The 27,909-nt window shown below is 49.5% G+C and overlaps 8 protein-coding genes across 8 annotated transcripts; 5 read left to right on the top strand and 3 right to left on the bottom strand.

Moving 5' to 3' along the window:
- The first annotated feature begins 85 nt into the window (after positions 1-85).
- N7455_004772 (uncharacterized protein) lies at positions 86-3,556 on the top strand. Its single transcript, XM_040956329.2, has 4 exons — positions 86-612; positions 697-1,004; positions 1,172-2,507; positions 2,570-3,556. Exons 1-4 carry the CDS (start codon positions 564-566, stop codon positions 3,334-3,336), a joined length of 2,460 nt encoding a protein of 819 aa, XP_040813387.2. The 5' UTR covers positions 86-563; the 3' UTR covers positions 3,337-3,556.
- Positions 3,557-4,062: 506 nt separating this feature from the next.
- Positions 4,063-5,139, top strand: N7455_004771 (putative mitochondrial carrier protein (Pet8); the record flags this gene model as incomplete). The annotated part of the gene is made up of 2 exons (XM_040956309.2): positions 4,063-4,122; positions 4,183-5,139. The coding sequence occupies 2 exons, from the start codon at positions 4,063-4,065 to the stop codon at positions 5,137-5,139; spliced, it is 1,017 nt and encodes a 338-aa protein (XP_040813298.2).
- Positions 5,140-5,538: 399 nt separating this feature from the next.
- N7455_004770 (uncharacterized protein) lies at positions 5,539-5,727 on the top strand (the record flags this gene model as incomplete). Its single annotated transcript, XM_065604881.1, has 1 exon — positions 5,539-5,727. The coding sequence occupies one exon, from the start codon at positions 5,539-5,541 to the stop codon at positions 5,725-5,727; it is 189 nt and encodes a 62-aa protein (XP_065461781.1).
- Positions 5,728-7,383: 1,656 nt separating this feature from the next.
- On the top strand, positions 7,384-10,951 carry N7455_004769 (WD repeat protein; the record flags this gene model as incomplete). The annotated part of the gene is made up of 8 exons (XM_040956200.2): positions 7,384-7,420; positions 7,480-7,558; positions 7,695-8,925; positions 8,982-9,198; positions 9,278-10,227; positions 10,284-10,372; positions 10,442-10,637; positions 10,697-10,951. 8 exons carry the CDS (start codon positions 7,384-7,386, stop codon positions 10,949-10,951), a joined length of 3,054 nt encoding a protein of 1,017 aa, XP_040813242.2.
- A 704-nt stretch (positions 10,952-11,655) lies between these two features.
- N7455_004768 (uncharacterized protein) lies at positions 11,656-12,470 on the bottom strand (the record flags this gene model as incomplete). Its single annotated transcript, XM_040956196.2, has 2 exons — positions 11,656-12,095; positions 12,143-12,470. 2 exons carry the CDS (start codon positions 12,468-12,470, stop codon positions 11,656-11,658), a joined length of 768 nt encoding a protein of 255 aa, XP_040813326.2.
- Positions 12,471-13,282: 812 nt separating this feature from the next.
- On the bottom strand, positions 13,283-13,552 carry N7455_004767 (uncharacterized protein; the record flags this gene model as incomplete). Its single annotated transcript, XM_065604880.1, has 1 exon — positions 13,283-13,552. The coding sequence occupies one exon, from the start codon at positions 13,550-13,552 to the stop codon at positions 13,283-13,285; it is 270 nt and encodes an 89-aa protein (XP_065461780.1).
- Positions 13,553-15,042: 1,490 nt separating this feature from the next.
- N7455_004766 (tRNA(Ile)-lysidine/2-thiocytidine synthase) lies at positions 15,043-22,218 on the top strand (the record flags this gene model as incomplete). The annotated part of the gene is made up of 13 exons (XM_040956169.2): positions 15,043-16,665; positions 17,150-17,199; positions 17,255-17,300; positions 17,348-17,489; positions 17,542-17,749; positions 17,806-18,376; positions 18,429-18,467; positions 18,522-18,590; positions 18,645-18,889; positions 18,939-19,134; positions 20,157-20,172; positions 20,250-20,426; positions 20,486-22,218. 13 exons carry the CDS (start codon positions 15,043-15,045, stop codon positions 22,216-22,218), a joined length of 5,115 nt encoding a protein of 1,704 aa, XP_040813287.2.
- A 326-nt stretch (positions 22,219-22,544) lies between these two features.
- N7455_004765 (putative Rho guanyl nucleotide exchange factor) lies at positions 22,545-27,445 on the bottom strand (the record flags this gene model as incomplete). Its single annotated transcript, XM_040956319.2, has 3 exons — positions 22,545-23,114; positions 23,166-25,162; positions 25,219-27,445. 3 exons carry the CDS (start codon positions 27,443-27,445, stop codon positions 22,545-22,547), a joined length of 4,794 nt encoding a protein of 1,597 aa, XP_040813370.2.
- Positions 27,446-27,909: the final 464 nt, after the last annotated feature.

The raw sequence follows: 27,909 nt of genomic DNA, 5'->3' as shown, positions 1-27,909 counted from the left end.
TAGGTAAATTGGAGTAAATTTTGGATATATTTGGGTATATTTGACAGATATCCCCTAAAATAAAATTAAAATAAAATAAAAAAAGAGAAAACAGAAAAAGAAATAGAGACAAGATAAAGAAGTAGATGAGGTCAAAGTACTAATAGCCTGGACAATCTCTCCCCCACTCGCCCCCAAAAGTCAAGTTGGCCTGAGGCCCCAGACTTTCTCACATCTCCCCTCTTCTCAGCTTTCTCATTTTACTTCTTTATCTCTTCCACACTTCCACCGTTTCCTGTTCTCATATCTTTCTTATTCAGACCCGGCATACCCGGATTCCTGGATTTCTTGACCAAACCCGGGCTCTTGATCGCATTCGGCGGGAGAGGAAAAAAAAAAGTTAAAAAGGGAAAAGATTTGCCTCTCGCATCGCTCTTTTTGACTTCATAGACTCGGTTTGGGGAAAATCGTCCAATTCGGTGACCTGGATAGTATTTGAACTGGTTCTCAGTTCGCTGTCTAATCCTCCAAAGCTCCCACCGTGAGGGGCATGTGTCTCACGTTCCGAGCCGGCGTCGAAGACTATGACGTCTGAAATGACTGATTCAACACCCACCAACCCGATGGATTCAGGTATGTCTTGGCTGCCATGCTGATCGGTTGTGATGGTGTATCCCAAATTCCTGCCAACCGTCTGACGCATGTCTGTCCCCTCAGGATCCCAAACTATGCACAACCCCGCCAAGATCCCCGGACAGGCCCCGGAGCCCGGTGACGCCGACGCCAAGTCAAGAGCTCAGCCTACTCAAGTCCGTTTTTCCTCCATCACCGAGGAGATTGAACCAGGCCGATCCGAATTGTCCCCTGTACCAGAGCAACCGCAACAATCTCTGTTAGATGAGCAAAAGCTACCTACCGACGAGGAACAATTACGGTCGCTGGCGATGAGTATGCAGGGCGCACAGCTTCAGGAGTCGCGCCTGCGCAACTTCTCTTTTGACCCAATGTCTCTTCCTTCCTCCAGGGTATGTTATAACTATCTCTAATTTGCCATCGGATGTTCTTCCGAGTCTTCCAGCCTCTTCATGCCTCAAAATGATATTCATTTCCCTTCGTCCGACGCCGGACTCTAAGCGAAAGACTCAGTGAACCGTGGCAATCTCGTCATCATACTAACTTTGGATCCTCGCAGGTTGGCTCTCGAGAGTCGAGTGATCGTAGCGGCCATGCCACCGGTGCCTTTGCCTCCCCGCATGCGTCTCCTCCAGTCTCTGCTGTACAGTCACCTCCTCTTACTCCAGCTGCAACCCATTCTCGCGAAGGCAGAATCAGCGACAGCGCCTCTCTGAAAGCTACCAGCCGACCCCATCTAGACACCAATTACACCCCGGAAGCCTCGCCGCCAGTCGGTTCGACCGACAAGAACGGCACTCCTCGACCCGCCTCATCCTCCCGACCCCTGTCTAACGATCACCTGCCCACCAGAAACAGTGAAGGCTCAGATCGAGCCCCTCATTCTATTCAACTACCGAAACACCGTGCCCAATTCTTCATAGGAACTGACGGGGGCTCCCAAGAAGAAAGCCCCCCTTCCACTCCAAAGGAGTCTCTCACCCCACCAGGGGCTATGACCCCTGTTGGCGAACCTAATGATCCGTATGCCCGCCACAAGCGACCACCGCAGTCTAAAAACCTTGCCCAGTTGGATCCCCGGTTTATCTTCAGCGGTCGGGATGTCAAACGCTCATTCCGTCCGGGCGCTCCCCGATCCACCAGCGCAAGTGACCTCAGCAAATCTAGTGACAAGCGGAGCATATTTGGTAGTGCCAAGAAGGAGCAAGGCGACAAGAACCATGGCCACCAACATCATGGCTCCATGTCTGAGCTGAAACGATTCTTCAAGATGGGCCATCGCAACAAGCGATCTGAGTCCCCGACGTCCATGCCCAAGAAGTCGAGTCGATCATCCGGAAAATCCACTCCGTATCAAATGGCTCCAGATAATGTTCCTTTTGCCGATGATCATGGCCTGAATTCCAAGTATGGAAAGCTGGGCAGGGTGCTCGGATCTGGAGCTGGTGGTTCCGTGCGTCTTTTGAAGCGCAATAGTGACGGCGTCACTTTTGCAGTGAAGCAATTCCGAGACCGTCATAACTGGGAGAGCTTGAAGGAATATTCCAAGAAGGTGACAGCAGAGTTCTGCATTGGCTCCACCTTGCACCATGGCAATATCATCGAGACCTTGGATATCATCCAAGAAGGCCCTCGCTGGTATGAGGTCATGGAATATGCACCGTTTGATCTGTTTGCTATCGTGATGACGGGCAAAATGAGCAAGGAGGAGATTGCCTGCTCTTTCAAGCAGATTTTGAGCGGCGTGGCGTACATCCATGGCATGGGTTTGGCCCATCGAGATCTGAAGCTGGATAACGTGGTGGTGAACGACCGTGGCATCATGAAACTCATTGATTTTGGAAGTGCCGTCGTATTCCGCTATCCTTTTGAGAACGACATTGTCCCTGCTTCAGGTATGTATTCTTGTATTATTGTTTTTCGGCCCTAGTTGATGGTTACTGATTTGCATGAGCAGGTATCGTTGGCTCAGATCCCTACCTTGCCCCGGAGGTCTACGATGAAAAGAAATACGACCCCCGCCCCACGGATGTTTGGTCGCTGGCGATCATCTTCTGCTGTATGACCTTGCGCCGCTTCCCGTGGAAGCAACCGCGCATGACCGACAACTCATACAAGTTATTCGTTTCCAGCCCGACCCCAGGCACCCCGGTTCCTGAACCCGACCCACGCCGTCGGCCCAAGTCGACACCTGATCTTCCTTCCCAAAGCCATGACAATAAGCGTCTGACTCCTCGCTCGAGCGGACCCTCCGACCAGTCTGGATCAGAGCAGAATCCAAACGGAAATGAAAATGGAGACGCAAACAAATCAGAGCCCTCGCAGAGGGACGGTGATCGCTCTCCCGATACTGCCCATAAGCAGATCAGCCAAACCAGCAACGGCCCCCATGAGCGGCCCACCCGCACGACCAGCAAAGAGGCACCACCAGTTCCGACATCATCCCAGAATTCTGGGCAGCGCCAGGAAGTTATCAAGGGCCCATGGCGACTTCTCCGGATCTTGCCGCGGGAAAGTCGGTACATCGTTGGCCGCATGCTGAAGACCAACCCGAAAAACCGAGCGACACTCGACGAGGTACTCTCAGATGACTGGGTAAGGAACATCCACGCATGCCGGCAGGACGAGAATGGTGAAACCATCAGTGCCCCTGGCCACACCCATGTCCTCGAGCCCCCCGCGCAAAGTCCTGCCGTCGCCAGCAAAGCTACCAAAGCTAAATAATATCCCTTCTTTGTATCAATTTCTCCTCGTGTCTATATATCCCCTTTATCCTTGAGAACGGGGTGGCACTTTTGTCCACTTTCCTTTCGCGTTTCCTGTGTGATTCCCTACGAGTACTGTAGATGATTTTGGCGGTTTCCTCATTCCCCGGGCCATGTTTGAGATTGGGTTGATATTCTTGAATAAACTTCTCTGACATTTTATCGCGCTCGAGTTCCTCAAAATCTTGAAGAAAACGGAGCATTTGGCTCTGGCTCGACGATGGATGTTACTGATAGAGTTGGTGTGGGATGTCGAAGTGTGTTTCTTTTTGTCAGGCATTCTTTTATCAAGGCGTCACACTTGTGTGAGGAAGCTTTATCTTATAAAACAGTAGATACATGTGAATACAAATATACAACATACTATCACTATCTTGGATTGAACCTGACATAGCGAAGATCGGCGATATCGGATGGCCTGACCTCGGCCAAAAGAAAATGCCAGCCCTGGAGGCATTAAGGTAGCTTAGTCACATGGCCAAGCCCCTCCCGGGGTCTTTTAGTCCAGCTTCAGGTAGTTAAATACATCATCTTCTTCCATCGCATAGCTTATACTATATCCGCGGAGCTTCTCCATTTAGGCCGCTTCTGTACAAATTGGTTGCTGTTCTCGACTTCCTACTTCTACCCAGTTGGCCATGTGCTTGTGATAAAGAACGATTTCCATACTCAATTCTACACAAAAATGGCCCAACAAGCTGACGGGGAGCCACTGGTCTCCTCCCTGTGGACGAGATCATTAATTGTAACCTCTTCCAGAGCTCTCCCCAGGAATATCACTCTAACAGCTTCTGCAACAATATAGTCCGGCGCAATTGCAGGCCTAACCGTTGACTGTTCGCTCTACCCGCTCGACACCATCAAAACCCGACTCCAAAAAGCACGCGACCACACCGCGCCCCAAACCCGAGTCTCCCTACGCCAAACCTTCCGCGGTATCTACGCCGGCCTCCCATCCGTCCTCTTTGGCTCTGCCCCTTCCGCCGCCTCCTTCTTCATCGTCTATGATGGCGTCAAGCGCACCCTCCTCGCACCCCAACCCGCCAACAGCAAGACCAACCCCCAATCCCGCTCCCACATAATCCTCACCCACTCCCTCGCCTCCTCCCTCGGCGAAATCGCCGCGTGCGCCGTCCGCGTCCCAACAGAAGTAATCAAGCAACGCGCACAAGCCGGCCTCTTCGGCGGCTCTAGTCTCCTCGCGCTGAAGGACATATTGTCCCTGCGACACGCTGCCCCAACGAGCACAACCACATCGCCCTCTGCCCCAGCAGCGAAGCGCGGCTACAGCCAGGTCTTCCGCGAACTCTACCGCGGAGCCGGAATCACAATCGCCCGCGAGATCCCATTCACCGTGCTGCAGTTCACAATGTGGGAGTCGATGAAGGAAGCCTACGGCAAACGGTACCTGCGAACCAAGGGGACGGCCTCGTCTCTCGCTGAGACACAGATCCCCGCTTCGACGAGCGCCATGTTCGGTAGTGTTGCTGGCGCCATTGCGGCTGGTTTGACAACGCCGCTAGACGTGATCAAGACGCGGGTTATGCTTGCACGCCGTGGAGACGGGGGCGTTGATGCGCCTGTTCGTGTTAAGGAGATTGTGCGCGGAATTGCGCGTGAAGGTCCCGGCGCTTTCTGGCGTGGTATTACGCCGCGTGTTACGTGGATTGGTATTGGTGGGGCTGTTTTCCTTGGAAGTTACCAATATGCCTCGAATACTCTCGAGGGACGTCGGGAGGTGCAGGCGGAGAAGGGTCTTTGATTAGATTCTTTCTGGCCTTGTGGTTTGTATATTCTTGGTATACATAGATTGTAGAAAGCGAGTTACTTAGAGCAATTATATATGGCATTTTTTTTCCTTGCTAGGACTGCTTAGTTCTTTAAGCATCCAGCTTAATCCCTGAACTTGCTCGGCAGTTCCTCTATCTCGCTTTTGCGCAGGAAATCATGGTTTGCAAACTCAAAGCCTGGGGCAACAACCTTGGGGAACTCCGTGGTTAACCATTTCTCCCATTTCAAAGATGTACGTAGATCTATAAAATGCATAAAACTTACCTCACTAATCAACAACCCCGCAGAAGTCTCTACCTCAGACTCATCTGGTAACAAAAAAGAAGCTTTATACTTAACCCCCTTCAACCACCACTGCACCTTCTCCCTAATGTCAACACCAGACCCAACAACGAACGTCCCAATCCGCGCTTTGGGCTTCTCAGCGCTACATCCCCGCCTGTGCTCCCGGCTTACCTCGTCCACGTGGATAATGACGTACCACCCCGCCCCCTTTGCCAGACGTGCACCGTGGGGCTTCGGTTACGGTGGAAAGCGCCTAGTGGGCGCTGTGGAATGAGGGGGTAGAGGATCGAGGAGCCTGCGGAGCTTGCCGAGCGGATATTGGTATCTGTATTTATCTCTGAGTCTATGGCTGAGGTTATTGGTTGTTGGTGAGGGTTTGCAACTCTGCGTGGATCTCGATCCGTCTCGCGGAAGTAGCTGCCTTCTGGATCTGGACGGAGGTTTAAGGCGTTGATGGTGGATTGGATTGCTTTGAGTTAGGGTTGAAGGAGGTGGGTAAGGTGGTTTTATGCGGGAGATTGGAATGTCCATCCTCCTTTCTGTATGGTTTTTGGTATATGTATATCGTAAAAGCTTGGGAGAAGAGGAGAGAGAGGCCCTAGGGCGTAAGAGTGACGAACAATGACGAGAGCATGCCGCGCCCAGGTATATATTTCTCACTGGCTTATATAAAGGATCTATAGAACCCTTTTGATGAGGTACATCATGTCTTAAATGTGGGTTTTATGTCTCAGTGGTGGCTGATATAACCTATACAATATGGGCTATACTAAAATGCAAACAATATATTTCATAGGTCGAATCACTAAGGGCCTCTTGGATGAGTATATATGCAGCCTCCAGGTCTCGAATCTTCTCCCGCCAACCCGGGTCTGTCTCATTGCAAGGAGCCAAGTACCCTTTGATGGCATGTCTATATAAAATGTACCTGATTTTGACAACGGACTACCACCCAACCTCTCGTTCACCATGAAGAGAGTTGACATCAACATGGCAACCTACATTTCGAAGCTTACCTTGTTGGCAAACCGAGTCTCGTCGCATGTGCAATCATAGAAATCAGGAGCCGTACAGCTTCAGAGTGTGAGACGCTCTTCGAAAAGATGCGAACCGCAGCCTTCTCAGAGCCCCAAACCGAGCCTATCTTGGCGATGCAGCCAAGCTGCTCTATCAGGGTTTCGGTATGAGCTTAAGGTCCCCTTCCATATGGAACCTTGGAACGAGCGGAGCATCTGACTGTGGAACGCGGCTTTGGACCGCAAATCTGTTGGGTCTCAAATCTCTCTCACGATCAAGCCATTCGGCGCAGGCAGTTCACCACCCCATTGATGGAGTTAAAAATTGTTTCTCTCAGAAATAACGAACCTTGCAGATCTGTATTGCATATTGTAAGAATGTACATATGTGTTATAGGGCGGTCGATGTAGAGTATGGAACCCAGAGGATGCAACGCAATAGCCAGAAATAACCGAGAGGCATACCAGAAAGGGAAACGGACAGGTTCCCGGACTATTAAATAAACAGACAAAGGCTTCGTGTGTAATTCTTATATGTATTATTTCTATATTTCTACATACTTGAATCAGATCGAATATTCCCAGGTCGTATTTGTATTATACCTATGTTATGTATGTTAACTATTAAAGATAGTAAATAAGTATAAACGTATGTATAAACAGCCAAATAGCCAAACAGCCGCTGACGGCCCCTGGCGCCTCCAACTTTAGAGAACTTCCCCTCATTTGAGTATTTCCCCTTCGCTTCTTTTTTTTCCCTTGACCTTTTGACTTCTTTTCTGCTTTTGATTGACGCGAATGGCCCTGTGACGTTTACCTTCCCCACCAAAATTGAACGTGCGATCGGCCTCGAAGGCAGATAAGCTCCGCATTCGCATCTCCGCAATTGGTTTCACTCCTTCAACGCTGCATGTATGGCACGAAAACTGAGCCACCAGAGGGTCGCCTATGGTAAGTTGCATCCGGTGTGTCTCCTCTCAGGTCGCTGACTGTGTCTCTCACTCTACTAGTCCTCCCTCTGCCTGATGCCCCCGGTGGGCACCGGTTGGGGATCAATGGCCTGACTGTCGATCGCCAAAACTCCATCCTGTAAGTATCTCTCCCTCCTTATGCCAGGATCCAGGATCTAGATATGAACGGTTGCCACGTTTGCGACCGTGATCTCCCGGAAACCAGCTCCCTTACACGTGGGTTGTACGGTCACTAATGACGTCCCCTCTCCCAGATACTCCGCGGGTCGCGACGGCGTCATCTGTTCCTGGGATCTCGACTTTCCTCTTCCCTCCTCATCTGCCACTAAAGATGCACCGTCTCCTGATCAAAAGCCTAACCCGACCGGCTTCAAAACGCAGGTTCAAGCCCATAGTCATTGGATCAACGACATAGTCTTGGCACAGGACAACTCCGCGCTCGTTTCCGCCTCGTCCGACACGACCGTGCGACTCTGGCGCCCGCATTCCGAGTCTACCGAAGTGCCGGAGCGCATTGGAAAACATACGGATTATGTGAAGGCCCTAGCGAGCCCCGGTAGCCACGCTACTTGGGTTGCCTCGGGCGGTCTCGATCAAAAAGTTTACCTTTGGGATTTGAATGGCGGTGGAGAGGTATTGAACATCAATGCCGGTGGAGAAGATTCCACGGATAAAGGATCTGTCTATGCCCTGGGTGCCGTCTCGTCGGTGCTCGCTAGCGGTGGCCCTGAGAATGTTGTCCGAGTATGGGATCCTAGGTCCGGGAAGCTAGTGACCAAGTTCGTGGGCCATACGGACAATATTCGTGATATTATGATCAACCAGTCCGGCGATACAATCATGACGGGTTCGTCTGACCAGACGATCAAGATCTGGTCTCTCACGGCAGGTCGATGCATGAACACCCTGACTATGCACAATGATAGCGTGTGGTCTCTGTACTCGGACCACCCTGATCTCTCCGTCTTCTATTCAAGTGACCGATCTGGCTTGGTGGCTAAGACCGACATGCGAGGGTCGGCTGATCCCGACCAGGGCCTTTCCGTCGCCGCGCTACAAGAGCACGAGGGCGTTGTCAAAGTTGTCGCGGCGGGAGATTACATCTGGACAGCTACTCCCAAGTCTAGCATCCACCGCTGGCGAGATGTTGACACTACAGTTGGAATCGAGCCGCCGCCCGACCCAGCCCCTACCATAGACTCTGCTACAGTGCCTGCAACACCTTCCGAGAAGGGACCCAAGAAGATTCCATCTAATGCTGTTTTACAGTTATCAGCGACATCAATTCTCGGTGGTTCGGCCCCTAAGCTGAATTCCTCGGAGCCTAACTTGGAGACAATTGACTTAACGATCCCGGTTCATCAACAGCCCGAGGAAACCATTGAAGGTCAACACGGCTTGATCAAGTGCTTGATGTTGAATGATCGGAGGCGTACACTCACCCAGGATTCGGCAGGAGAAGTTGTCCTCTGGGACTTGCTGAAGGTGATTTGCTCACATCTCAGCTGACAAGTATAAGACATCGACTGACATGAACCTAGTGTATTCCCATCCAAAGCTTCGGCAAACGTCATATGGATGATGTTGAATCAGAGGTAAACACTGTTGATAGCATTGGACACTGGTGTGCCATCGACGTGCGTACTGGCAGGTTGTCAGTCATTCTGGAACCCAATCGCTGCTTCGACGCAGAAGTTTATGCCGACGAGACCGATCTATCGTCATCTAATCTCTATCAGTTTAGAGATGATCAAAGAAGTATGTTTCCCTTTGGACTATTTCTTTTGTTCTGCTGTCAACTTTCGCGTACATTCTTTGCCATACTAACAACACGCAGTCAATCTCGGCAAATGGATTTTGCGTTGGCTGTTTGCTCCTGTAGTGGACGAGGAAATCCGACGAGACAACGAATACCGACAGGCTGCTATCGCGAGAGCAGAGGAAAATGCTCGACTAAACCCGCTGAGTACATCGGTACCTGGCGATGATATCCCCCGCAGCGTTGGTATACCCATATCGAATCCTAATCGGAGAGCGAGTCTGCGTCCGAACTCAGACTTCACTGCTAGCCCGAACGTCGGCTTTGGTATCAACGCTGGCACACCATCGTCAAACTACTTGAGTACCTCCACGCAGAGCAATTCTCCGTTCCCAGGGTTTGAACCAGACACACCTGATGCCTCAATGCCCACAAATTCTCATATCGATGGCGGACCATCATCCTTCTCATCAAGTGACTACTTCTCGAAAAGGCCTCTAGCGGCCCCACAAACAGAGACCGACAAGTCTCTTCTGTCTCCGTCAGATGCAGCCTCAAACTCAGGGGTTCCTCAATCCCCCGCGGAACCCGATAAGGAAGAGCGGAAGAAGTCACTATTTGGAAAGAAGTTCCAAATGAATTTCCCCAAGAAGTTAGGTCGCAATTCTACGGACACGAAGCCTCAGATATTGGAAGAAAAGGCCGAAGAGTCGGAGATCTCCTCCATCAAGGAAGAGAAGGTGTATGAGCCCAACCTCTGTGGCGTGGTTGACCGTATTCGTGATGATTATGAAGAATTCCTGACTACAAATCCAGATCGGGAGTTGGAGACGGCTCTTTTGCCTAGTACTGAGGATGAAACCCCGCGACTGGAGATTCCATCTCGGACCGCAGTCTTCATCCAGGAAGAAACTGGCGATACTGCCGTGGCCTCGGATCTCTACAGAGGTAGCGTGGGCCGCATTGGCGAAGACCTCGAAAGGCTCAATAAATCCATTCCTCATTGGCTTGGTGAGCTTCTTCTGAAGGTAAGTCTAATTTCGACTGATATTTTGCTTTTCCTCTTACTGATGATTGGTTATAGAATCAAATCCCCTTCAAGGAGCAGGTCAAGATCGCCTTTGTGTTGAAGCCTTTCGATGAGACCTTGCCGCCTGTCGTCAAGCCCGAACCGTATGTTTCTGATCTTCTGTGCCCTGGAATGTCTGTTGTTGATGAAACTAATATTGGTCATTCGTCTAGGCCGGCTCCTAACGGTGCCCCTCCGGGTAATCCGAACACTAATAACAATGGCTCTCGTCTCAATGCCAACCGTATGCTCCGAGCGAAGAAGGTTCTTGCTTATGTCGCAGAGCGCATTGACCCTGCAAACCCGGACGAACCAGCGGAATCTGCTATGCCACCAGAGGAGTACCTCGAACTATACTGCCAGAAGATGGTAAGATTTTCCCTCATTTTACACAGTCAGTCATACTAATCGCGATCGTTTTCCACTAGCTCTGTGCACCAAACATGACTCTGGCAACTATTCGCACGCACCTCTGGCGCACTTCGGGAGACATGGTTCTCCACTACAAGACAAACGGCAAGAAAGAGATTCACCCGCCCCGGTCTCTCCTGGGAATTGATGAGAACCATGTCCTTGTGGAGGAAACCCATATTTCGAACGGGGATAGCAATGCACCTGCACCTCCCGGGAGTATCCATTCTGTGACCAACTCGGCCTCTGTTGCAGGCTCTGCTATCACCTAATGAGTCACACCAGCCTCTGGGACCTTTTTCGTCTTTTTCTTTTTCTGCGGGCGGCACATTTGATATTCAGCCTCCGCCAATGCCACATGCATGGATCTCTAGTACATATGGGCGAGATATTTTGATTTTGATTTTTTTGATGTCTATGGCATCTACCTATTTCTCTTCTTATGGATGTTAGCGCATCTGGCTTACTTGGCTATTGCTTTGGGCCTTGCTTTTGCCTCGCAGCCTGCAACTTGCAATTTGCAGCTTGCATTCTCATGTATTAATGTTGACGGTAACACCGGCAACGTTGGCAAAGAATCGAATTTATGGATCCTCAAGACCTATTCTGTTGTAAATTCCGTTCATGACCACTGACTAGCTACACTAACTGGACTCCCAGGAGAAACCGGCGTACTAACCATCTGCCCATTTCCCTCATGTATCCTGCTTCTATAAAATGAACCTCAGCTCTTCGCTTCAGTTAGATATGATGACCCCGAGGACTTGGCAAATGACAACAATTGCATTGCTTGACTATACAAAACATGGATAACGATAATCATGACCCTGGTCTCGAACAAGCATCACCCTGTGACTTATCTAACAACAACCCTGTCCACCTGAGAATCCTCCAAGCCCTCACTCAAATAACCATTTCCAACCCCATCCCTCCCCCTTCCCCTTCAGCCCCAACTATCCCACTCTCAATAATCCATCTAGGTACATCCAGAAGCACGGTTACTAAGACAAACATCACCACCCTGATCCCCAGTCCCATATCCCTCACAAGAAGCACTTCTCTTCTGCTCCGCCTGCACCTCCTGATTACGCGCCGTCCAAGTACTCGAGAAGAACCCAGCCCGCACAGTATAAGTCGACCAACTAACACAGCAGCTCGCACCACCCTGCTGCTCACAATGACTGCGTGGCGCCTTCCCAATCTGCTGATCAAACGTACAAGTCGTACCAGAGATACAAGAGAACACAGTCCCGCACGCACTCCACAGCACAGCATGCGCAGCACTAATCTTGAAGCTCGACCGTTTCTCAATGCCCTTGTTGGCGACAGTCACGTTCCCAGCAACGCGCGCAAGCAAAGACGTCACGTCGTCTGCCATGTCGGGGTCATTCTCGTCGTATTTCTTCGCGTAGGCGGCTTCGGTCAGCATTCACGCTTTTTCTTCGTCGCTGCTCGCGGAGTACGGGTCCAAGCTTCTGTTGCGGCGGAATAGCCCACGAAGCGGACGTCGACGTCGAAGGCCCTGAGGTCGGCTTTTGAGTCGGGGAAGTAGTCTGCTGCTATGTGGTTGATGATGAAGCCTGTTGACGCGGTTGGGGTTAAGGGCAGTGCTGAGACGCTTGTTAGCTGAGAAAGACCCAGTATCAAGCTGGTGATGATGGTGGTTGAGAGAATCTTGGAAAAAATAAGTGCTTGGTTTGATCCTGAAGATGATTGCCTTGGCTGTTCTGGTTGGAAGTCCTCATTCCTCCGTTCTTCCTCGAGGTTCTTATAGTTTTGGCTTCTACTCATGCGGTCTCATGCAGTCAGTGAGACATGTACCTGGTCGAGGATACTACTATGGCCAAAGAGGCAATTTCCATGTGGGCGATGTCTTTTGCTCGCGTCTTTTGCTCGCGTCTTTTGCTCAAAATTGGGCATGCATGAGGTTACATCCACACATGTTGGAGACGCATGGCACCGTTATGGCTTAGTATTCTCGTATCCCGTGCAGATGAGACAGTTTCCTTTGTGGGATCGGACTATTCAACTAGCACTAGTTGAGGGGCGTTGAGCATGGCAGTGCTCCCTTCACGTGTGGTGTGCGGATAAACCGGATTGAAGAATAGCACTGAATGTGGCTTGTAGATCAGTGTAAGCTTACCGGCCTGGTGGTATACAGATAGCAGATAGTACATGTAGGTTTAAGGAATGGAAGCAAGGCAATGAAGGAGGCTCTTGACTGTGTAAAGCAACACTTGCTCTACTGTGTTTTCCAATTTCTGATCAAGATATAGTAGGAAGAATCATAACATAACATAGCATCGTCAAAGCAAGTAGAAGCATGAAGCATGAAGCATAAAACAGAGACCCTAGATCCTCTGCATGATATGAACGGAAAGTTCCGCTTTTGGTATGTAACTCATTCTTAAATTAGCTTAGCCTGGAAGAAGGCAGAAGCAAGCTAAATTAAGCCTGCATTAGAGTGACCAATACCAATTGCTATTAACCAGTAAATCCAAAGTAGACTGCTTAGTCTAGGGCTGACACATGGTGACCAACGAATTCATGTTTCTCCCTTATTCCACCCCCTAGACCTATGTGGCGTTCTGCACCCCCGTTACTCAATTCCTCTTCTTCGTTGGAATCGAGGGCCCCGCAGGGGTCTCGGTAGCATCGATGCTCCCGCACGAGCGACATCGCAGTTGAGGTTTGACATTCTTGGAATTAAACAAGGATGAGTAGCGGGTTATCAGAAGCACGAAAGCCGGAATAGAGAGAATCCAGACTGAGGCCAAGACGAGGAAGGTCTGGAAGGGAGCTGCTTCAAGTCGTTCACCGATGAAGGTACCACAGTGCAGTAGGAATGTCTCAAGTGAAGCTGACGGTGCCATGTCCGGTGTTTGGGATGTAGCTTGGCGTTTGGAAGATAGGAATGTCTACTCCGTAAGTTGGGGGCGAAGAAGAGAGAAGAGGAAGGTCGAGGATCTGGGGAGAGTATACGGAGTACTCCGTACTCCTGTAGCAAACAAAGACTCTCAAACGTCTGCCTAGAGCCCAACGGGATTGGAATGTCTAGGATCTGCAGTATGTCTCAAATAGGAATACCTATCGCATTTATGCAGACACGTCACATTTTGCTTATTTTTTTCTTATATTTCACCCGCAGATCAATGGGGATGGGTAAAGTGCAACTTGACTCTCATTGGTTCAGAAAAATAGGCTTGGAGATCATTTTAATAGTCAGCTACCTAGGCACCTGCCTATAGTTAACATAAGTAATTTGCTTTTTCTGGTGTAGTCAGCCTCGTCTCTGATCTACATTGGGGCTATATTCCAAAAAGGTTAGTCTATACTCCGCTGTGAGGCATTTCCTACAAAAGTGGGATCCGGCATCTTTTTCTTCTTCACATTGATTTCTCAGCATTATGGAATGTGTGATATTGATATTCCATTTCTTATTTTCATCTATCATTGGGCCAATTTGCTCAAAGCCGGTGGATGATTCTAGGGCTCTAGGGCTGTAGGGTGCTGACTAACTTTTTCGCCATCGCCTGTGGGCATCCATGGATGGGTGTCAATGAGTCAAAGATATATGGGTTTAAGAAATCTTTAGTCCAGCAGGATTGTAGATACCCCTTTTTGTTATGATATATATAGAGAGAGGAGGTCCGTCCATACAATTGTGTACCATTGCCTAGCGTGTCTAACCTTGTATTGAGGCCTTGGCTAGATATCCCTGCAAAATATAGGCAAAGTGAGAAGTTTCGCAAACACTAGATGGTTTCAAAAGAGAGTAATAGCAACTCAAATTCGAGTCTTTAAATTAAGGAGACGAACTTCCTATTTTAGGGACAACATGTGATGGCAAAAATGGAGATATATAAAATGTGTGGGCTGATCCGACGGGGAAAATAGGGACTGGGATGTTTGAGGCTGAACTACAACCCCTGTTTTGCCTACTCGGTATAGTTGTATCTATAGTTTTGCCGACTCTTTTTTTTAAAAAATATTTCCCCATCAGATCTAAAGAACCAGTCAAAGAAGTAAAAAAAATAAAATAAGATATTATTGTGTAATAGGTGCATGAGGTCTACGAAACAATAGTACAATCTAGTACAACCTAATCGGCATTTACATACCAACTGGGGTCCAATAATATGCAGTATATACAGTATAGTTCACAATTGTTCAATAGTTCACTAGTTCCCCAAGTTCAAAACCTATCACGTCAACATAAAATATCAAATAAAATGGAGTCGTGAAAAGTCCGAAGCCGTTGGGTACAAGTAGCGGGAACCCCGCCTAAACCCGCACTCATTCTTCTTCACCTTCCCGACATCATACGGTTGCCAACCCACCATATATATCACCCCCCCTAAATATGACAAAAGGATCAACGGAGGGGTATCCATATAACCTGGGCTCGTACGGGAAGGTCATTACAACCACGAGCCCTGAGGCCCAAATATGGTTCGACCGTGGTCTCGTGTGGGCATATTCTTTCAACCATAAGGAATCCATCGTCTGTTTCAAACAGGCACTTGTGCATGATCCATTATGTGTGATGGCCTACTGGGGATTGGCCTATTCTCTTGGTCCCAACTACAACCAGCCTTGGGATTTTCTCGGCAACGATTTGGCAGCCGTGGTTGAAAACACATATCGAGCTGCAACCAAAGCTCGTTTCCTCTCTAAAAAAAATGGTTCCCCCCTGGAACAGGCCCTTTCCAAGGCGATCTCCGCCCGCTATCAAAGTGATAAGCCGGCTAGCATGGAGCAATATGCTATTCAAAATATTGCGTATGCCGATGCAATGAAAGAGGCATATGAAAATTTTAGTGATGATTTGGACGTGGTCACTCTGTACGCTGATTCCATGATCAGCCTCACGCCCTGGAAGTTGTGGGATCAGGTAACCGGCGCACCAAACCCAGGTACTCGTACCATGGAAGCAAAGAGGGTACTAGAGACAGCTCTTCAACATAAAGATGCCTCTAAACACCCCGGTCTCCTGCACATGTACATTCATCTTATTGAGATGTCGCCCTTCCCAGAACTAGGTCTCCGACCGGCAGACCACCTCCGGGATCTCGTTCCAGATGCTGGTCATATCACTCACATGCCATCCCATCTGGACGTACTGGTTGGAGACTATCGAAGTGCCGTCCGCGCAAACCAGCGTGCCGCTATTGCAGACGAGAAATACCTCGCGCTGAAAGGCCCCTTTAATTTCTACTCAGTCTACCGCATGCACACCTACCACTCGCTCATCTACGCAGCCATGTTCGCGGGCCAGAAAAAGGCCGCATTCGAAGCTGTGGACCGCATGGAGGCGACTTTGCCCAAAGAACTGCTCTCGGCCCTGGCGGATTACATTGAAGTCTTCATGTCTGTGCGCGCACACATCATGATACGCTTCGGCATGTGGGATGAACTTATTGCGATTGCGATCCCTTCAGATCCAGAGCTGTACTGCATGACGATAGCGGTTCTGCACTACGCCAAGGGCGTGGCATATGCAGCATCAGGGAACGTGCCGGATGCAGAGCGTCAGCGAGAGCTGTACCGAGCAGCCCGGGCTCGAGTCCCGGATTCGCGCTTGGACTGGCCCAACAAGTGCATCGATATTCTGGGGGTGGCGTCGGAAATGTTGGATGGAGAGATCGAGTACCGTCGTGGGAACTACACGGAGGCTTTTGAGCATCTACGTCGCTCGATTGAATTGGATGATGGGCTGGGTTACAGTGAACCCTGGAGTTGGATGCAACCTACCCGCCATGCATACGCTGCTCTTTTGCTAGAGCAGGGCCATGTTGAGGATGCAGCGGCTGTCTACCAGGCTGACCTGGGCCTTGATAGCACTCTTATCCGTGCGCGTCAGCATCCGAATAATGTATGGGCTTTGCAGGGCTACCATGAATGTTTGATACGTCTTGGTCGGCATGATGAGGCACGTATTATTGGGCCGCAGTTGGCGATAGCGGTTGCTGTGGCTGATGTGCCTGTAACGTCTTCTTGTTTTTGTCGTCTGGATACCTTTGAAGCACCCAATGTTGGGAAGAGTTGTTGCAAATAAATTGATACATGTACATTGTTTTTCTAACTCATATTACCAATTCATCCTTAATGCACTATGTACATGTATGTATTCTTAACTAACTAGTTAACATTTCATATAAGTCTTCATAGTAAAGATTGACCAATCGCCGATAGCGGGTGTCCTCTACCAATGACGACCGTGGAAGTTGACTCGGTGTTTGGTCCAAAGATCAAACGCCGAACCAAAGGTAACTACTTCTCCTTGGACAAACTATACTTTCAGTGGCCTATTTATCTTCTCAAGCAATAGAAGCAACGCTTAAGTCAAAGCACGTAGATCTTATCACGCCAAAACCGCCATCATTCGATCAGGGTATAGATATCACGTGCCCTGGTGACGTCCCTACGCAGATATAATCATTTGCTAACTGCATTTTTCAAACAATTAGACGATGCCTCGTGTTACGAAACCACCGGTGAAAGCTGCGTGTCTGGCATGGTCTGTTGCATACCTTCTTGGCCGCTCATTCTTGCCTTGGGCTTATATTTTGTAGTCGAACATCGAAAACACGTTGTGACGGCCAACATCCCTGTGGCAATGTATGTCAAACCACTCATTCTAAATTTCATTGGCTAATTCAGACTAGTGCTCCAACAGAAAAAGAGAGTGCAGTTATCAACCCAGTCGCCGGGGTGGTCCTCGCAGAGGAGCCCAGTATGAGAGGCAACGACAACCAACTGCAGACAACTCACTGCCATCTTCAATGTCAGATGTCGCCAATGAAATTGGTAGGTCAAGTTCCGATATCACAAGCCAATATGGTATCTAACCAACGGCCAGAACCATTCCTTGACAACATGATCGGTCTGGTATCGCCATATGCTGGAATCCACAATCTCGATCTCTCCCCGGATTCTATGTCAATTGTGGATGGATCCCAGCAGATCTGGGGTCAACTCACCCCGCACGATGATAGCTCCTTTGACTCGGTTCCTATACACGATAAGGGGTCATCGGCAGTGCGCGCCTATCAATCCGAAGCGGAAATGTTGGTGCAAAAGAGACATTATTCGAGGCATGACCGATTGCTAATCGGACACACAGTGCCAATGCCTATTATATTTATATCCATCCATATTTACCTTTGCTACCGCCTACAGTGGCACCACAGCACGAAGATCGCCATACCGTGATCAGGCCATTTGACGAAGCTTCTCAAGCGAAAAAGTCCCGCATGCCTTATTGGCCGACATCATCTCTGACCCTTGCCTTGTCCGCAATGCTAGTTCTTATACCTACTGCTGAAGACACTTTTCCAATGGCTGAAACGAGCCTTGCGCTTAGGCGGTCGTACGCGCAGCTATTCGCCCAGGCGGCGCTGACTGCTGTGGAAACTGAGACTGACGATTTGTCGCCTGCTTTAAGCACTAATGCGTTCGAGGCAGAATCATGTCGAGCAAGAAATGGTTTGCACCCGCAGGTTCCAACTCAGCTTCATCCGGTGTTGGCTCTTGTGGTCCTTGGTATTTATGAGTATTGCCAGCGTGGTAATGTATCTAGAATGCGAGCTCGAGGTAACCAGGCTATCACGACTGCTATGGATATCTCCCTTCATAGACTTGACTCCACACCAACAGATTATTCTGAGGCACAGAGACGAGCCTGGTGGATGACAGTTAGTGGGAGAGACATTTTATCATCGGAGCTGTTACTCACTGGTTCTATAGATTTGGGTCTCGTATCTATCGTCGAACCTCCATCTTTCTGTAAGAGAACATATGAACACTCTCCCTGACTGATTTTAACCGATTGATATCCAGCCACCAATTGTTTCTATGAATGATCCACGAATAACTACCCCGTATCCCAAATTTGACGTATATCTGGAGGTAAGTCATTCAACCCCTTTCATACTTCTTCAATCCTCTACTAACTGTCACAAGCCATGGCCTATAATAATGAGAACACAAGAAGCTCTTTTCGAGTCTCACAAAATCGTTCAGAATATCGAACGTGTGGAGGAGACAGCCATTCTCTCCGATTTCGGCACTCGAATACGCAAGCTAGATTCGAATCTTGTATCTTTAATAGGTGAAACAGACCGCCATCTTCTGACGACTTTTGACGAAGAACCAGAGGCATCCGTAGCTCAAAACATGTGGATGATCAGCCGCATGTTTATCCATGCGTGAGTGATTCATCTTCAACCTCAACACGTATTTTACTAACCTTTCTAGTGCTCGCACTCGACTGCACCGTTTCCGGGCATTCATGGACATCCCCCTTTTTCTCGACAAATACTGTGATCTCGCAGCAATCAACAGCGTGGATTTCCCGCACCAAACGTCTCCCAAGTGGGTGACAGATTGCGAGATCTCATTCCCGTTTACCGAGCAAGAATCCTCGATTATCTGTCTCAAGTCTTCCCTCGTGGTAACAACAATATATCGCAATCTGCCGTACCCGAATCCACTTGGGTCAGCACCTTCTTCTAGGTCTACAGCATATCCGAAAACTATTCCTTACTTTGCTTGCTCGGGAATACAAAGCTGCTACGCTCTTCTTATGTTGTTGCATCGACTACGTGCCTCTATAGCGACGGATAGACTTGGAGATTGTTACCACCTGCTTAATAACCCTACTCCGGCGTCGGAGATTGCTGATGCTGAGAGATTGAGGGAGGAGCTGCGACATGGGGTGGAAATTCTTGGCAGATCTCTGAAATCTGATGTGATTTTTGAGGGTGTTGGGGGTATGGGCCGGGAAATTGAGGGAGCTTACCTGGCTGCTTTTCCTAATTGCTTTGAGATCTAGAAATATAAATCACATAGTCGGCCGCTTATGCGGCCTTGAGACCTCTTTTTTGGTAGTCTTTTTTTAAGATAGTTTTCCCTTATGGGCGTTTTAGCTAAAGTATAGACAAAAATGGCCCAAAATTCGCAAAATGACATTTCATGTACAACCTTTTGATATGCAGATACTCGCAGTGCCATCCATAGTGTTAGTTCACCGCAATGTATAGAATCACGCGAGCTACATATGAAACTCAGCAACCACTCCTTACACTACTGTCAACATCAGAGCACTAACGTATTTCCTCTCAAATATCCCAAAAATGACAACTAATTATTCAAAATAATAATCGATAGAATTTCGGGGACGTATTCGCGTGAAAGGCCATCTGGTCACGTTCTCGGGAAAATTGATTGGCCGAGCCGACGATATCACCCCGAGGTTTCTCCTGCGCGTGAAGTAATCTATAGGTCGATGATGATATTGAATTTTCGAGCCTATGTTTGATTCCAGGGAGAATAGACATGGCCGGGAATATATCAATCTCGCCATTTCTGTTCCAGCGTTGCTTCCAGCAAGCATGGTCCGGATCACGACGAGCTCGCGTCAATTATGGCAGCACCAAATATGAAAAGAAACCCGGTGATAATGACACTCTGCAGCTTCCGCGGAGATTTGGTAAGCTTTAAAAATTGAAAATTTATACATTTGCTGTTTGTATCTCGAGGGATTATAGCTGATACGTGGATTGGTAGGAATCGCTGTTAGTGGCGGCGCCGACTCCATGGCTCTGGCATACCTATGCAAGCAACTAGAACGCTCTTCTGATGTTGCTGGAGCCATTTCTGTCACTGCTTTTGTGGTAGATCATCGTGCCCGTCCAGAAAGCACTGTCGAGGCACAGAAGGTTGCTGGCTGGCTTCGTGATATGGGTAAGTTTCAAGTCGGAATATTTACGTTTTTGGAAGATTATTTAACCATTCTGAAACAGACATAAGAACCCAGATCCTCAGTTTGGACTGGTCAGAAATTACTTCAACTCAGAATCAATTAACTTCGCCAAAGTCTGGAGCATCAAGTCCCCTACCGTCCGCTTTTGAGACACATGCTCGACGACTCCGTTTCCAAGCCCTCGGCATAGCTTGTCATACATTCAAACTTGAAACATTGCTTTTAGGCCATCATCAAGATGACAACGTTGAAACCACCATTTGGCGGCTCTCCGCTGGGGCAAATGGTTTAGGCCTTGGCGGCATCCCCGAAGTTGCACGAATCCCCGAATGCCATGGTCTCTTCGGGGCTTCTGAGAGCTGGTCAACTACATCAATCCCCACAAAATCACCAACAAACCCGCACCTTAAAGTTCGATTCGATAACCAGAAGCATGGGTTCATCACTCTTCCTGACCCAAACGCTAGGACAGATAAAATCTACTCTAATCTCACATCCAATGTAAACATGGCAAGCCCAGGCATATTCGTCTGCCGACCTCTACTCTCTTTCACCAAAGCAAGCCTTCTGGAGACCTGCCACAAAAACAATGTCCCCTACGTCTCCGACCCAACAAATTTCGACCCAACCCTCACTCCCCGGAACGCCATCCGCAGCCTTCGCACCTCAAACTCCCTACCCCGTGCTCTGGAATCAGAATCAATCCTCTCCCTCATCCGTTCAAGCCGAAACCTTCTCCAGAAGTCAAATGAGCTTTCCAACTACCTCCTCTCATCCCAATGCCGAATCCTAGATTTCAACCCCAAGGCAGGGTCAGCGGTCATTCAATTCCTAGACACAAGCCCAGCGTCCATGGACCCACAGCTGGCAACATTATCAGCATCTCGAACCCGACAGATCCAGACCATCGTTCTCCGCCGCATCACAGAACTAGTCTCTCCATTCCCCGATAGCCATTTCTCGCTACGCAGCTACGAGTCACTAGTTCCCAACGTGTTCCCTGGTCAAGATGAATCTCCCGACGCAAGCACCACATCCAATAACCAGAAAAGAACAAAAGCCTTCACGGTAGCGGGTGTTCTGTTCCAGCGTCTCGCGAACGAAGCCACGACGCCTGGAAAGTCCCAAGATCCTCGTCTCGGGGGTGATAATATCTGGCTGTTATCCCGGCAACCATTCATGAAAAATCGTGATCCCGTGACGCAAATCAATGTCTCGCCTGGTGGCAGTTTTACTCCGTGGGTTTTGTGGGATAACCGGTACTGGATGCGACTTCGTCTCGTTCCTCTCGACCGTGATCCCAGTGAACGGGGGGATCAATTGATAAGTCTTCCTCTTACAATACGTCCGTTCCACAAATTTGATATTGAACGGGTACGCAAAGATGCGGTTAGTTCAAGGCCACGGGGGCGAACGAATAAGGATTCTGCTGCTGAACAGAAAATGTCCGGGACTTTTGAGCACCTCAAAGCCGTCTTGTCTGCTGAAGCGCCTGCTCAATTGCGTTTCACTTTACCTGTGATATCAAGGGAAGGCATTGTGTCTAAGCCAGGGAAACCTCTGGGTCAGAAGGTTTGGCAACAGTTGGCATTGCCGACTTTGGACTATCGGCTATCTGGTCATTCAACCAAGTGTCCTTCTCTCGGCGAGGTGGAATTGGTACATCTACGATGTCGGTGGAAACTGAAATGGCAGTGGATGTACAAAATGATTGACACTGAGGCACTACGCCTGATGGGCTGGCCGGTGGGTAAAGATGCCGAAGAGGCTTAGTGTACATGTCGACAACACCTAGACAAACAAAAAGCAAGCCCTGTAAAAACTTGATCTCCTGAGCTATGCATGCATGGTCAATGGCTATCTGTGCGGGTAGGCCAGTATGAAGGGTGACAAGAAATAGGAATGAATACAAGTAAGAAAGGCTCATGATATGTGTGTAAATGAATAGGTGTTCAAAGGAAAGTAGAAGAGGTTTGTGCGGTATCAAAATACAAGGTGAAAGGAAAAGATAATTGTGACAGGTGTCAGGTTGAGTAAGATGTAAAGGTGTGGGAAAGGAATGTGTATGATGGGACAAGCCCTCGATGCTGTATATTCGGTCATTGTTCGCTCGCCTTGAGCAGTGCAGTGGCAGCTGACTGGGCTCGAAGACCTCCAACTTCGCGCTTCAAGCGAAAGTTTTCTTTCTTCACTCGACCGATCTCGTCCAGAGCACTTGCCAGTTGAGATTTCAAGGCATCTTCTGCGTGACCCGATCGGACATCCTTTGCAATTTTGCTGAGCTCGGTATTAAACCGATCATAGAGAGCCTCGTTCTCGGCGCTTGCCTCGCGATAAAGCTCGTCTAATTTCTTTACGCGCTTCTCGCTAAGAATCAACGACGACTCCAGGTCTCGCTCGAGAGCGGTTGTGCGGCCATTGTATTCCCCGGTAAGCGTGTCAAATCTGGCTTCAAGATTGCGCATGCGAGCCTCAAGGGATGCGGTGGTAGCAGAAGATGGATTGGCGTCTGCACGGTCAAAATCAAACTCCAAGTTCATTGCGTTGGATTGCCTCGGTGGCGTGAGTCTCAGAGAACGCAATTCGTTACCAAGCTCTGTGAGCTCATCTTTCAGGCCCAATTGAGTGGATTTTTGGGTCTTCTTTTCTAGTTGAACACGATCACGTAACTAGGGGAATGTCAGTGAAGTTATAATCGAGATAAATAAGTTGTGACCAACCTTTTGTGGGCTTTGCATCCGCGGTTTGTGCGGTCTCTGCAAGGAAGACGAAGATTGGGGCCGCTTAGTATCGGAACCGTTGACGGCTGGCCGCTCCCGAAGGCCCGGAGTCCGCTGAGGAATGCCTGACGTGTGGGATCTCCTCCTTGGCTCCTCCACTGGCGATTCCGATACACCACCCCTGGACTTGGTTGTGCGCTCCGTCTGTGGAGTCCTGGGGTCGATGTTCTCCTTCCTGCTCGGCGTAGAGGGACGGGGCGGCGACAGACGGCGAATGGGTGATCCTAGTCGCGTCGGTGAACCGGATTTCGCTGGCGGCTTAGAACGCATTGGTGATTGACCACGCATTGGTGATTGACCGCGCATGGGTGATGTTGGTATGTAACTGCTCTGGGGTCTAGATTGCTTGGTGGGCGTTACCACCTCCCCTCGCGGGTGGCTGGAAGGGGTCGTCGGGCGGAGTTGTTGAGTCGGAGAGATACTGGATGCATCTGAGGATGATGTGGGTGGTCGTAAGTCCGAAAGAGAGCTCCTTCGCTTTCTACGAGTCCGTGGCGCGACATCTTCAGAGAAACCTCGGAAAGAAGACAGAGAAGGCGGGTTTTCGTACCCGGTGCCCGGCCTCGAGATTTGCTCCTCGGATGCGAACCCGTACGGACGGTACAGACGATCACTGGATGTAGGGCGATCGCGAGATGTAGGACGATCACGGGACGTAGGACGATCACGGGACATAGGACGATCGCGAGATGTAGGGCGAAGGAACCCCAGACGGGCGTCCACATCAGTCGACTTCGACCGTATCAGAGACCCCTTGGGCGTATTGGGCTCTGAGCCAGCCGGGCTTTGCTTCTTGCTCAATGTCCTTAGAATCGCTGCGACTTTGCCTTCGCCTTCATTTTTCGAGGTGTCCCTGTGCATACCAAAGCCAAAGCGTTTCCGGAAAGAGGAAGAATTGGAACCGACTGAGCCGGCATTGGTATGAGATTTCGATTGATTGCAGGTCAGTGTTCCTTCCACCGAGGTACCTCCAGGAATGAATTCTTCAAAGAGGTTGTCAAAGTCTTCGACCAGTCGATCTAAAAGGGAGACGTGGTGGCTGGGGTCTCCGTCTTCCGTGAGTACTTCCGCAAATGCCATCGTTAAAGCACCGCGATCTCCATCATTTCCAGATGCATCGAGTAGCTCGGCAAGTAGTCGAATTATCGCAGCTAGGGCTCGTCTGTTTTGCGGGCTCATATCCGTCACGAATTTCCGGAATTGCTCATCGAAGTCTCGTGGTATCATGGTGTCAAACTGGCTTTGAATCCATTTCAGAGAAGAGGAGCTCAAGATAGGGCCCATGCTTCTTCTCCAAGCGTTCGCCAGAAATGTTTCAAATGCGACGAAAAGCGTATCAACTGGCACTTCAGCGGCAGCCTGGATTCTGCTTGGGTCTTCCAGCAAAATGTTGTAGAGCTCATTGACTGGCGCACGGTCAACATTATCTCTGACCCGAAGCATTCGGCCCAGGATATTTCCACTCCGAGACTGCAGAGAAATTACATAGGCTGCAAATGTTTGTTCCAGCAACCCGAACTGAGTATCCAGTCCCTTGGAGGCAGATGCCCCAACAACGGATATTTTGCTCCCAGTTTCCTCTTTCTCCTTCTCCTTGTCCTTGTCCTTGTCCTTTTCTTTATCCTTATCTTTCCCGGGGAATGTTGAAGGCAAGGTGTTTGATCTCGACAGGGTGCCTCTTGGTGGGGGCATCTTTGGGAATTCACCGGTAAGAGTGGCTGATCCTGGCCCTTTGTGAGTGGGCACGTTATCACGGCTACTCCCCAACAGGTTTGAGATCAGTTTGGTCGGCGAAGGTGGCCGGAAGCCCCGCGAAGTCTTGACTTGGGTAATTAAGCTGCTGGCGATATACCGAAGGATTTCAAAATTGGAATGAACCAATGGGTTCGTCAATGCCGGGTTTCGGCCGCTATGTAGAGGCAAAAGCAAGTATTGAACTTTGTTTCTAAATGTCAGTGTCAAGAAATAAAATTGTCACGGGAGAGTCACTTACGACGTCGTGAAAGAGTGGGAATAAAGGTGTCCACCGTGATCAAATCCGTAGACCCAGATCCAACCACTGAATTGATGTCTAGTCTGTATTGATCTCCATTGGGAGGAGATATCGATATGATGACCTCAAGATTGGAATCTTTCAACATTTGACCACAAGCCGCCTTGGACGCATCAAAAACAACCCGTATGGGGGATGACTGAATCTGATTGATCGCGGCGCTTTCACCATCCTCGCACACACAGGCCAGTATTCCCACGTTACTCGCAGCTCCGGTGGGAGGGCTTCGGAGTGTCCACTTGCCTCCTTCTCTTTCACTCTCGGGGAATCGACCTTCAATCTTCGCTTTGGATATTTCTTCAATCAGTCGACTGGCTCTTCCTTCATACGTCCCAGCCAATTCCAGTGCAAGCAGGTCGGCTCCGGTACTTGTTTCATCTGTCATGGACTTGGCTGAAACTGGCACGACAAACAAAATTCGACCACATGCGGATTGCATACAACGCACATTGTGAAAGTTTAGTACCTGCACAACCTGGAGTTCTGCTGGCGGTAAAGACGAGGACATATCACTGGTTGCAGCAGCCGCATTGTCGATATCAGCCAGTAAACCACGGGCCGTGGCCCGGCTTTCGGCGGGCTTTGCTAGAAGGACCAGGCAGTTCTTATAAAGGAGCATGATCCCCGTGCTGTTTCCGGATGACTGGGTGTCCAGATTGTAGGGAGGGGTGATCTCGTTGAAGTCGACTGCGGTAATCAGCCGACCTTCAGGGAATGTCTTTGCTGGCCATCCGTTAACTAGCTCTTTCAGGCGTTGAAGGCTTTGAGCGTGGCTCGATGGGGAATTATTCTCTAGCGCACAGATATCCTTCACGATGTCTCTTGCTTTCAGCAGAGTTCTCACGGCAGGATGGACCAAGGGCAGATTGCTAGTCATGGTGTCAATCAGCAAACTGTATCGAGGGAGTCGCTGAACGGGTTCCATCAACAAAGAGCGCAGTCTCTGCTCCCCCGTCTCGTATACTCTCTTCGAAAAGCTAGAGTTCTTGTCTTTCATGAACAGATTCAGAGTTTGTGTAAAACCTGTATGTGCTCGCATATACTCTCCGTATGGCTGTGAAAATTGCGGTAGCCATTCAAAGAGGGCCTTTGCGAATGCCAGAGCCCCAAGCGGATCCGATCTATCTCTGGGCAAACTCCGATGATTGGAAGGGAGCTCTGTATCCTGACCAATATCTGTGATGGCATCTTTCTCGGTTTCATCAAGCACTTGTCGAATGACATCGAGGAAGCCCAGGTTGACTTCCAGGATTTCATTCAAACACGGGGGGAATAATGCCGCCAAAGCGGCCTCGTCGGGGCTGTTACTGGATGGTCCTCTACCCACAGCCTTTTGCCGAAATTCATCGGCCACTTCATGGACAAGAGAATACAGTTTGGCGACATATCTTTCTTCGGTATCCACAAGCTCACACATGGTGAGACGAAGGGCTTCTTTCTGGCTTCTTGCGAACAGCCGCGATTTGCTGACATTGGTCGGCTGAGACGGCGCACGCTTCAGTCGGGATGTTGGCAAAAACATAGGATCTCCCAACGCCTCTATCAGGGGTGTGTATGGTCCGTACTGGGGATTCTGACTCCCCTCAAGGTCTGATCCCGTACTCTCTCGTCGGTGGAATGGTTGTATAGTACCCGTAGGAAGCACCACATCGATGTCAATCCATGGCACCTTACGTTCTTGATATGCGCTCCGAATATCCTGGATAATCTCCAATGAATCGTCCACTTTTGCCATACGGTTGGCCAGATCCGCAGCATGCATCTCATCGAACATCTTGGGGGCCTTTCCTCCCGGTCTTCCAGACCGAGCCACCCCAGTCAGACGGTGCTTAACCGGCTCAGACAGCTCAGCAAAATACCTCAGCATACTGACGGCAAGTCCGCGACACACCTCATCTCCCTGTTTTTCGCGGGGTAGGTGGTTCACTGCAGCATACACGGGGGCAGCTGGGGACACCGTAATTCGAGGGTAACTTTGAAACCCGGCGGGTGTGAATATATGGGCCTGGATGCGGGAACTGCTCACAGTGGCATTGGCGGTGGAAACGGCACCATAGAAGACGAAGATGGATGATAAGCACGAGTCGACGACATGATAAAGGCTAAGATGTTCGAGGGGCAGGTCTGCCAGTGTAGGGGCTGCGGGGGGAGGTGCGATGGTCGTCATAACGAATGGTGGTGCACTTGCAGTGCAAGTGCGGAATGCGAGAAGCGGTTGAGCAAGCGCTATCGTGCGCGATAAACAAATGAAATGCGCCGGGGTTTGGCGTAGAAGGAGCGATGCAGTAGGAAGGTAGCGAGTGACGGGAAACGAGGGCGCAGTATTTGGAGGTAAATGAGAGAAATTTTCCTAGGCTGAGTGAAAGACAGTTGAAGATCGCATGTAGGATGTGTTATCCTGTTGTTGATAAAGCGATTGCGACAATCGCGCTCCCCTCCATAGAAGCTGAGGTACAGAAGATATCCACTCAATTCATAGATTCAGGGAGTAGACACGTGCAGTATAAAAAAGAAAAGAAAGGTAAATCCCCAAAAGGTCAGTAAAAGGAAGTGTAAGATTGAGGGGAGGCGTTTGTTTTGAAGCGGGGACAAGAGAAGCGGTGGGTTGATATCGCGATAGCCCGATAGAAG

This window comes from Penicillium solitum (genome assembly GCF_028829755.1).
Source record: "Penicillium solitum strain IBT 25940 chromosome Unknown utg000003l_segment0_segment0, whole genome shotgun sequence".
Taxonomy (NCBI): domain Eukaryota; kingdom Fungi; phylum Ascomycota; class Eurotiomycetes; order Eurotiales; family Aspergillaceae; genus Penicillium; species Penicillium solitum.
This window is presented reverse-complemented; position numbering and strand designations above follow the sequence as displayed.